An 11,341-nucleotide genomic window follows, 5' to 3' on the forward strand; every position below is an offset into this window, starting at 1 on the left:
AAATAAAAAAAATAATAATAAGTTGAATGTGCTTATTTTTTATCAATATAATATCATTATATTTTAACTAGTCAAAAAAAAATTAAATTACATATTTATTTAAGTTGTTTAAACTGAAACATTATGTGCAACAAGGCATTTTTACAGTGTATCGAAGACATAAGTTATAATAAAAGAAATAACAAGATAATATATACTCTAATAAAGTTACACAGATGATAAAGGTTTGGTTTTAACAACGCAATATGCAATGTTATTTTATTGAATTGCTTTAAAAGTCAATATTTTGATAAATCTAAAATGTTTTAAACACATTTAAAGGAAAACACCACCATTTTAAAATATTTTACTATGTTCTTAACTCAATTTAGACGAATTAATACATACCTATCTTTTTTCAATGCGTGCACTTTTAATCTTTGTACAGCGTCTCGTGAATGTGTTAGCATTTAGCCTAGCTCCATTCTTTCCTATGGCTCCAAACAGGAATGAATTTAGAAGCCACCAAACACTTCCATGTTTTCCCTATTTAAACACTGTTACATGAGTAAGTATGGTGGCACAAAATAAAACTTTTGTTTGGAGCCATAGGAATGAATGGGGCTAGGCTAAATGCTAACACATTCAAGAAGTGCTCTACAAAGATTAAGCGCACGCATTGAAAAATATAGGTATGTATTAATTTATCTAAGTTGAGGTAAGAACATAGTAAAATATTGAAAAGCACAGTTTAGAGTCACAGAAATTTTACTGTTGGTGACCCATAATAGTAAATATTTTGTTTTGTGCCACAGCGCTATAATCCATAAAGTCTCATTCAAAAATATGTATATTTTCCAATTAAATTATACTTATGAAAGGTATTATGTTTTAAATGAGATATAATGCAGCAGTTTGGTCCTATTCTCTAATTTGATTGGTTGAACAGAGAGGCTACAAATGAATCACATCCATGTCTAACAGCTCTTTCTTGTGTGATATTTCTTTAATAATGAACAGAATTTTATGGATATTTCAGAAGTCTCTTTGGTACAAAAGTATCTTTGATTCCTGATTATAGTTCATACCCAAATCTGCCCCCATGGTGCATACAACTTTGCAAAACCAAAGGCAAGTTCAAACAGTAATGCAGGGCGGGGCTTTAGGTTGCACCTCCTACACACACACACACACACACACACACACACACACACACACACACACACACACACGCACACACACACACGCACACACACACACACACACACACACACACACACACACACGCGCGCAGATACTGTAAACACACACTTACCTAATCCAGTATTATGCTAAAAAGTTTCACTGAACCCAAACCCATGCTGGCTCAACACTAACAGCTGCTGTTCAGGTGCTTAGTCAGCTGAGGGAGACAGGTATAGTTTGAATCTGGACTGTATGTGTGTTTGTTTGTTCATGTGCTTTAGACAGCAGGTTTGGGACTGAGTGGTGCATAGCTGAAGGTAACCGCCTCATGACCTGAAGTGTGTCAATCATTAGACGCAGGCTCCACCTTTCTCTGTGTCTCGTTCTCTCTCGCTCTCTCTCTCTGTTTTGTTCTGCAATGTTTATGTGTTGGCGCTTTATTGGTCTGGCTTGTTGACGCGAATTTCTCTGTCTGCCGTCGATGTGAAAAGTTCTCTGGTATTTTCTCACACATCGGAGAATCTCTATGTAGTTATCTTTGTCATGCCATGCACAAGCACATCAATAAGCTTTTACAGAGCGATGCCTTTTGCCTTCTCGGTTGAATGTTTTCACTGTGTGTTTTAGTTTCGTCTCACTTCATGTGTTTACAATCTCAAGCATTCAGAAGATTTAATTACATTTTATTCAGAGCAATAAAACATTCCCCAAAAAGTAAAAAAAGTACACACAAGCAATATCAATACACTTCTGAATTTTGCTTAAAAAGTATGCTTGTGCCTACATTAAAATAAATGCCATCATTACATTTTTGGACACTATGTCATAATACTGTCTGCTTTAGAGGGTGGGAACCATGCTCACTAAATTATCCTGCATCTCACTCCTTGTCATTTCAGCAGCTCAGATTAGCAAGCATTTTGTTTTGGTGGTTATTACTTTTTACAAAGGTTGTATTTAACTGTATATAAGGAATACACAATAAACCAAGGTTAAAGAGCACCTATTGTCCCATTCATGTTTTTAAATTTCCTTGGGTGTAAGTGTGTATTAGTACATGTACGATATGCAAAAGGTACATGCCCCAAAGTAAACAATGACGCGAGTTATCGTCTCCAACGTAAATCTCTTTTTTTAGACCAAAACAAACACACGGATTGTAGGCAACAGTTTAATTCCTGGTATAGGTGATGTAGTAAAGACCGACATTAACTCCTGTAAGCATTCCATTGTGAGCGAATCTTTTAAACATGGTAAGGAGCGTCACATTTTCGGCTGACGTCAAAGGTATTTAGACCAATCACAACGTACAGATTATCCAGCCAATCAGGGACACAGAGCTTTTCAAATTCATGCATTATAGGAAGAGAGTGAAATCTGGAGCTACAAAAATGTACAGTATGTGGAAAATAATGTTTTTTTTTTTTTATTAAACCACACAAACACATTGTATTATACCAAATACACAAAAATAACATTGTTTTTAGCAATGAAATAGGTGCTCTTTAAACTAATGCGTTGGCCACTACAGGTTCCTTTAAATTATTAACTCCATCACTCACAAATCCAATGAGAGTAGATAAAAGTACGAAGAAAACTTAGATCCACTTGTCTCACAATTTTCGCACATAAATTCATTTTCAGAGGGCACGCACCTGCAGCACGAAGTGGGCAGGTTGGAGGCGGAGCTGAAGAGGCTGCAGGAGGAGATATCAGACTTGAGGGAGTGTCTGAATGCTGCAAGAGAGCAGATTTTGCAGTTGGAGAGTCAAGTCCAGATCCAGAAGCTATTGCAGAATCAAAACCAGGAAGCCCATTCTCTCATACAGGGTGTGTATATAAGTGTAACTCATTTAATGTTAAAATCTTTTCTTCTATTCTTGCTTACTGTGCAAAGACAACTATGAGTTTTTCATTATTAGATGGATTATGTTGTTGTGACTGTGTGCCAATGAAATGGAATATAATAGAATAGAATAGAATTAAATGGAATAGAATAGAATAGAATAGAATGGAACGGAATGGAACGGATTGGAATGGAATAGATTTTGGTAACGTACCTTGGGTGCAATCCTAAGATACAATACCAAAACTTTTTTTAAATGTTTCACCCAGCCTGACACAGCAAAATTTTCATTTTTGTAATTCTGCTTGCTGCAACTAGAGATTAACATTTTATACATTTTACCTGATTAATTGAGCTAGTTTGTGCCACCTATACAAATTCTAAATTCGTTTGGTGCAAAATTTACAAACATCACCTTTCACTTACTAGTAATCATAGCATGCTGCCTGACCAGTGAAGGACACTTTTTTACTTTTCATCTCAATCTGTGTATTAGTGTTGTTTATCCATCCACATCTGGTGTGTTGAGTTTTTGGGGGTCTTATTTATTTGCTGGGCTTTTTCAGTTTAAATTTTTTTGTATGTGTTTAACCTCATTCTCACAGCACTTTGGTCCCAGAAAATACCCGTAAAATTGGCAGACAAGCTTCTGTGTGAACGCAGACACATCCCATAATGGGTCTGGGATCGCTCCCGGAAAGAGGAGCTAGTAACATTGCCGTAAGATACCGGGAAAGCTAAACTCTGGGGGAAGTTTCAGCTACACTCTGCAAGACATCGGCCCTCCAGGACCGAGTTTGGACACCCCTAATCTAGGTTAACTATAGACACATGTACATAGTCTGGCTATGAGTAACCCACTTCTGGCCAATATAAACTTGAATTGAGTTACATGTCAGTTTTGCCCAAATAACTTGCAAGATTTGTGATATTTCATCATGTAAGCAAAGTCAACAGTGATTACAAGATGTTTGGTTTCATGTATTTATTTGTTTCATTTCATTTATTTTTGGGCTGTGGATAGATGTCTATAGTCTCGCATAGCCAGACCTTCAAGACTGAAGGTCTGGTGTTTTTTGCTGCTTTTTCGAGGCGAAAAAGCCTCGTTGATGCTAGAGGTCAGAGGAGAATGGGCCGACTGATTCAAGCTGATAGAAGAGCAACTTTGACTGAAATAACCACTCGTTACAACCGAGGTATGCAGCAAAGCATTTGTGAAGCCACAACACACACAACCTTGAGGCGGATGGGCTACAACAGCAGAAAACCCCACCGGGTACCACTCATCTCCACTACAAATAGGAAAAAGAGGCTACAATTTGCACGAGCTCACCAAAATTGAACAGTTGAAGAATGTAAAAAATGTTGCCTGGTCTGATGAGTCTCAATTTGAGGTGGTGGAGTCAGAATATAAACATAATGAGAACATGGATCCATCATGCCTTGTTACCACTGTGCAGGCTTGTGGTGTAATGGTGTGGTAGATGTTTTCTTGGCTCAATTTAGGCCCCTTAGTGCCAATTAGGCATTGTTTAAATGCCACAGCCTACCTGAGCATTGTTTCTGACCATGTCCATCCCTTTATGACCACCATGTACCCATCCTCTGATGGCTACTTCCAGCAGGATAATGCACCATTTCACAAAACTCAAATAATTTCAAATTGGTTTCTTGAACATGACAATGAGTTCACTGTACTAAAATGGCCCCCACAGTCACCAGATCTCAACCTAATAGAGCATCTTTTAGATGTGGTGGAACGGGAGCTTCGTGCCCTTGATGTGCATCCCACAAATCTCCATCAACTGCAAGATGCTCTCGTATCAATATGGGCCAACATTTCTAAAGAATGCTTTCAGCACCTTGTTGAATTAATGCCACATAGAATTAAGGCAGTTCTGAAGGTGAAAGGGGGTCAAACGCAGTATTAGTATGGTGTTCCTAATAATCCTTTAGGTGAGCGATTTTGGCTGTCTATTACATGACGCCCAAATTTTGCCTTGTTTTAGACCAAACTTCTGGGCTGTGTTTGGACGGCTGTTAAACGTCTTGAACATAAAATTGCTTGCTGGAGTTATAGACAGGTGTTTTGGGGTTCAACACCTCTGCATGTGGCACACATAAAGTTTTGGAAAGCCAACAAGCCTACCATAGGAGCTGTCTGTTTAGGTATAGTTCACACAAAGCCAAAAAAAAACTTTCTTAACGTATGTTAGTGTAAACCTGTGTTGTTATTTTCTCTCTGAAACACAGATTCTTTTTCATTTCATAGCTCTTCGCATACAAAAACATTCAGTAGTTGCCAATTCCTGTCAAGCTCCAAAAAGGACAAACAAAAGCACCGTGAGTACATCATAATAATTCATAGTCTTACGGATGGTCAAGGTCACCACGAACTAGCTGCATACTGATTTTCCACCAATTTCCCCTTTTATTTCGTTGAAGAGCAGCATAGAGGTTTGGAACGGCATGAGGGTGATTAAATAATGACATAATTTTCTTTTCTTTTTACTTTTCTATTGAAACCAGAAGTGGAGACCCATTATTCAATGTCTTAATCAGCACACACGTTCTTTTCTTCCACACATGCAATTATTACATTAACACGCTCCACTATCAAGTAATCATTGTTCTGATTGCTAAATGGAGCCGAGGAAATTTTCCTTTGAATTTGAAGAATGAAAGAAAAAGAGAATGTTAATACCTCTATGAGTCTGTCTAGCCTGGTCATGTTACAGTGACCAGAAAGCAATTATCAGTTCATTACTGAACAGAAAAAGCCCTCCTTCTAACCACTCTCTTATTCCCCTATCGAGAAAATGTCAGACTGACACAAGCAGAGCAGTGGAGAGCACTTTCACCAGAAAAAGCACCACCTTAACCGCTCTCAGCCTCTCGCAAGCAGCCAGTCAGCCAATTCCCCAACAAACAGGCTGAACAAAACAGAGCATTTTTCTCTGGATGAAAGCGGTCTGAACCAATCCCATCAGGAAGCAAAAGCCCCGTGCACTGTGCAGTCCTGAAATACATTCTGTTGTGGTTGAACACAGTTACCAGAACAGAGCTGCATGCTCGCTGGCTCTTTGAGGACAGAATGATTGTTTTCTTTATAAGCTGTGATGGACTGTGGCTTCAGATGCTAATGGCTCAGCCTTCAGTTCCTTTGGCAACAAACGCCTTTGTTTCTCATAATTTACTGTTGTTATACACCCTCTTTTGTGCGGTGCAGTGTGAGATCAGGCTACCGGCTGTTCTGTTCTAATTATTATCTCCTCAGTATATTTCTGTGCCCTATGGCCTGTGTGGTCTCTGGAGATGTGCTTCACAATTAGGCTAGAGTTTTACAAATGATGACTCTCTGGATCTCAGACGTCCTGCAGCCTCTCACCAGTATTTTTGTCCTGTGGTTTATGATGCTAATCATTAGGAGTGTAGGAGGAAAGAGAAAGAGAGGTCAGAGTGACTTGCTCTGGTCGGTGGCAGTAATGGACAGCCTCTCTTTGACTCTACACATCATTTCATTTATTTGAGCACTCACTGACAAGACCTGTGTGTTTTTCTGCACGTCTTTCCGGTTACATTTACATTTTTTGTTTTTTCAATGCAAATTTGTCCATCTTATCATTTTTTATCTGAACATAGGTTCACCTGATCTTGTTTTCCTGTACAGTATAGATCAGTGGTAGAGAATTGTTTACATCATCATTCAGAATTGAAGTGGGACATACAGGACTTGAAAATAGCCTTAAAAAGCAGACTGCATAATTGAAATTAAGGGATATAGACAATTTTGCAAGATGTAAACAACACAGAAGCAATTCATGTTTCAGTTTTTTTAAAGTATTAGTCCATTTTCTTTCTTTTTCATTTTCATTTTAAGGTGAACTATCCCTTTAATATTAATATTTTGTTTAGTGTTAAAGAATTAGTCAATTTTCTTTAAAAAAAAAAAAAAAATCCAGATAATTTACTTACCACCATGTCATCCAAAATGTTGATGTCTTTCTTTGTTCAGTCGAGAAGAAATTATGTTTTTTGGGGAAAACATCACAGGATTTTTCTCATTTTAATAGACTTTAATGGACACCAACACGTAACAGCTTCAACAGAGTTTCAAAGGACTCTAAATGATCCCAAACGAGGCATAAGGGTCTTATCTAGCGAAACGATTGTCATTTTTGCAAGAAAAATTAAAAATAAGCAGTTTTAAACCACAACTTCTCGTCTATCTCTGGTTTTGTGACACCACTTTGAAACTGTGTTGAAACTGCAATTTTAAAATGGATTAAAACTGTTACGTGTTGGTGTCCATTAAAGTCCATTAAAATGAGAAAAATCCTGGAATGTTTTCTTTAAAAAACATAATTTCTTCTCGACTGAACAAAGAAAGACATCAACATTTTGGATGACATGGTGGTGAGTAAATTATCTGGATTTTTTTTTTTTTAAGAAAATTGACTAATCCTTTAACACTAAACAAAATATTAATATTGGGATAGTTCACCTTAAAATGAAAATTCTGTCATCATTTACTCATCCTCATGTTGTTCTAAACATGTATGATTTTCTTTTTTCTTAAGAACACAAAAGAAGATATTTTGGGAAATGATGGTAAACACACAGCAGATAGTGACCATTCACTTCCATAGTAGGAAAAATATTTTAGAAGTATTGTGATAAATAATGAAGAAAATATTTTGATAAATGATGTTAAGCACACAGTTTACGGTACCCATTAAATTTCACCATATTTTTTATTCCTACTATGGAAGTCAATGGTCACTATCTGCTTTGTGTTTATCATCATTTCTCAAAATATCTTTTTGTGTTCATCAGAAAAAAGAAATTCATACAGGTTTAGAACAACACAGGGATGAGTAAATGATGACAGAATTTTCATTTTAAAGTGAACTATCCCTTTAATTAATATTGTAACAAAATACAACCAACAGAACATTTTGAACTGAATCAAAATGTAAAATAAATGTAAACTAAAAAGCTCAAAAACAACAGGAAGTGCTTCTGGACCAGTGTTGTTTACATCTTTCAAAATGGACTATAGAAGGATACCAAGAAACTGCTGTTGTTGTAGTTACTGTGATACTTCTGCTTTGTTTATCAGTCGTTGAACGATGCAGTTGGTTGTTGTGATATTTGTTCCACCCCTCCTCCAATGTGAGTGGACGGCCGTGTGAGAACTGACATTGACGAGCTGAGCGTTTCACCCAAAGTTGAATATTTTTCAACTCTTGGGTCTTATTGTTGAGCCTGGGGAAAAAAACAGCAGCTGCTGGCTTTTTATTTAAAGTTATATTTTTGGCCAGTTTTTGCCTTTATTTAACAGTGAGTTTTAGGAGAGGACAGGAAAGTACAGGGAGGAGAGAGAGGGGTATGGGATCGGCAAATGACCACGAGCCGGGAATCAAACTCGGGTTGCCGAAAGTGCCAAAGCACAACATGTCGGAGCACTGTCCACTACACCATCGGCTCCGACAGCTGCTGGCTTTTTTGAAAAACGCTGCGCTTTCATTGGAAACAATTGAAAACATATGCCGACCGCCAGGGAACGTAAAGCTTTGGTGTGCACGCCCCCTAACATTAAGGTTTTATTTGTTAACATTAGTAAATGCATTAGCTAACAAATACAATGTTATTGTAAAGTGGGTTTTCATATACACAGTTTCCATAAACACTAAATTATATAATTGATTAATGTTTAAACAGCCACATATTGAGATTTTTATATAGAGTACCGTTAAAAAGCTTTGTTGTTTTAATGACATCCATATTTATTTTTCGCTTAAGATACAAAAAGAAAATACAGGGAATATGTACACAATATGTCTTTTCCAGGTAAACGTCAGTATTACTAAGCTCTTGGCACTAAGCACATTTTGAACTCTTTTGGGGTTATTCGATTAGAAATTCGATTTTCTGCAGAGAGCCTGCTGGTTCCTGTTATTGCTCATGTGTAAGGAGAGCTCACACTTAATATTTTACACTTAGGTTTATAATTTTATTCTAATATGCAATAATACTGCATACAAATTTCCAGTATATTCTGGATGTATTTAAATTAAAAAGCATAGAAATAATGACATCTGGTAACTATACCATTGAACACACAACAGATATAATGGTGGCCTATACAATTTTTGAACACTACTGTTTATTACAAACTATTTATACCACGGGTCTGTTGAATGCTGCATTCTGATTGGCTGAGAAGTGTTCTATGGGTGTTGATTATTTTTCTGTAAACCGCACACCTAACTTTTCAAATGTCTTAAAAGTAGGCACCAGAGCAATGTTTGTGGTAACCGTGGTATAAGCGGAATAATTGACTCCGGTCCTTTGAATTATTTGAAAATAATGCACACCTGCGTCGTGCCGCATTACCACCTTGGTGTGCATTATTTTCTTATAATTCAATGGCCCGTCGTCAATTATTCCTTACTTATTGCTTTTTGACATTTTGTGATGTTGTATAAATGAGCAGATAAAGTATATTGCATGTATTTACTTTTCTTTTGCTGCACAACATTTGTGCTACTGTTGTTCAATTTCCAATTCATTATCCTGTTTATATTAAATTTAAACACAAAAAATAAGATCCTAGCTGATAAATGCATAGATATCTTTTATGTAAGATGACTACAGTAGCACAACTGTAAATCTCCAGCTACTCTCACTCCTACAGTTTTCTGTCATCCTCTCTTCTCTCTCCTCTTTTAAAGTGTCTACAGTTTCCAGTCCTTGGCTTTCTTACGAGTTCCTTGTCTCTTTGCATCCTTCACTGATCATGAGAGCAGGGTCGGGTGAATACACTCCCCTGAATGCTGCATCGGGTGTCACCGAGCTGACATGATGAATGAGAATGCTTTTACGGGCCCGTGTTTGGGTGTAGAGTTCACCCTCAATTATGGCTGCTGGCAACCAACCGATAGCCACCAGATTATCCTTCATGGGAGACAAAAAGCAGGGAAGGGGGAGAAAAAAGAGAAAGAAACTGAGAAAAAACGACTCTTTATTGGCTGAGGAGGAAACAGATGAATTGAGGAAGAAAACCAGATGAGCGTTTATAAGGGATTGACAAAACACAGAATTGGGACAGAAATGTGTTTGGAATTTTAACAGTGCGAGTAATCCTCGAAGAAACGTACAAACAAATAAAAAGGGTTGATTTATTCCTCCATCTGTGAACATTTGTGGGTATTTACATTTTCGTTTACTAATGCCATACCGGAGCTGAAGTTATGGTCATAAATGGAGCAGGTGTAAAGGCTGGCACAATGGAGGCACAACGGAGACGTGTAGTAATCTGATCACTCTAACAATCTCAGGAGGAATCTACAAGATCTGACTCAGCCAAGAGCAAATGAAGGTTACTGGTGCCAAATGAAACTACAAGTACATACTTGAACAAGAAATCACTGATGGCCAATCACCTTCTCTTTTTAGTTTTTATAAGCCACATCAAGTGCAGCAAAATGTTTGCACATTTGCATATAACTTGGGAACAATAGATATATAGTATTCCTTCCAAAGCCAAGAATTACTGATCATTAAATGTACAATAAATTGAAAAGACAATGAATTAAGACATTTATGATTGTAATGATTATTGCTTTTTAAACAGTTTTTTTTTGTAGTACAGACCTTCATTCAGTATAGAGTAGCAGTAAGTTTCATTATGATATTGAGTTAAAGGAATATTCCTATTTCTTAAAAGAAAAATCCAGATAATTTACTTACCACCATGTCATCCAAAATGTTGATGTCTTTCTTTGTTCAGTCGAGAAGAAATTATGTTTTTTGAGGAAAACATTGCAGGATTTTCCTCATTTTAATGGACTTTAATAGACACCAACAATTAACACTTAACTCAACACATAACAGTTTTTTTCAACGGAGTTTCAAAGGACTATAAACAATCCCAAATGAGGCGTAAGGGTCTTATCTAGCAAAACGATTGTCATTTTTGACAAGAAAAATAACAAATATATACTTTTAAAGCACAACTTCTCGTCTAGATCTGGTCGTGATGAGCCAGGTGACCCCACCCAATACGTCATGACGTCAAGAGGTCACAGAAGACGAACACGAAACTCCGTCCCAGTGTTTACAAGTGTGTTGAAAGAGGACCGTTCCTACGTTCTTGTATGTCAACTGATACGAATTAATGTTTATTGTTTATTGTTTATAATGGTCCGCAAATGTGCGTTTTATATATGTAACACGTGACCTCCCTACGTCACCACGCATTTGCATTAGGTCGCGCTGGACCGGACCTGGACGAGAAGTTGTGGTTTGAAGGTGCATATTTTTTAT

At 37.1% G+C, this 11,341-nt stretch overlaps 1 protein-coding gene across 1 annotated transcript in view; it reads left to right on the forward strand.

The window, feature by feature from the left end:
- The window catches only part of LOC141349138 (uncharacterized), a 57,930-nt gene extending 47,845 nt beyond the window's left edge, over nucleotides 1–10,085 (forward strand). The window contains exons 6-7 of the mRNA XM_073853939.1: nucleotides 2,809–3,008; nucleotides 9,918–10,085. Of these exons, the coding sequence (XP_073710040.1) occupies nucleotides 2,809–3,008; nucleotides 9,918–10,085 (368 nt within the window). The remainder of the gene's footprint in view (nucleotides 1–2,808; nucleotides 3,009–9,917) is intronic.
- Nucleotides 10,086–11,341: the final 1,256 nt, after the last annotated feature.

Source organism: Misgurnus anguillicaudatus, chromosome 15 (genome assembly GCF_027580225.2).
Source record: "Misgurnus anguillicaudatus chromosome 15, ASM2758022v2, whole genome shotgun sequence".
NCBI classification, from domain to species: Eukaryota; Metazoa; Chordata; class Actinopteri; order Cypriniformes; family Cobitidae; genus Misgurnus; species Misgurnus anguillicaudatus.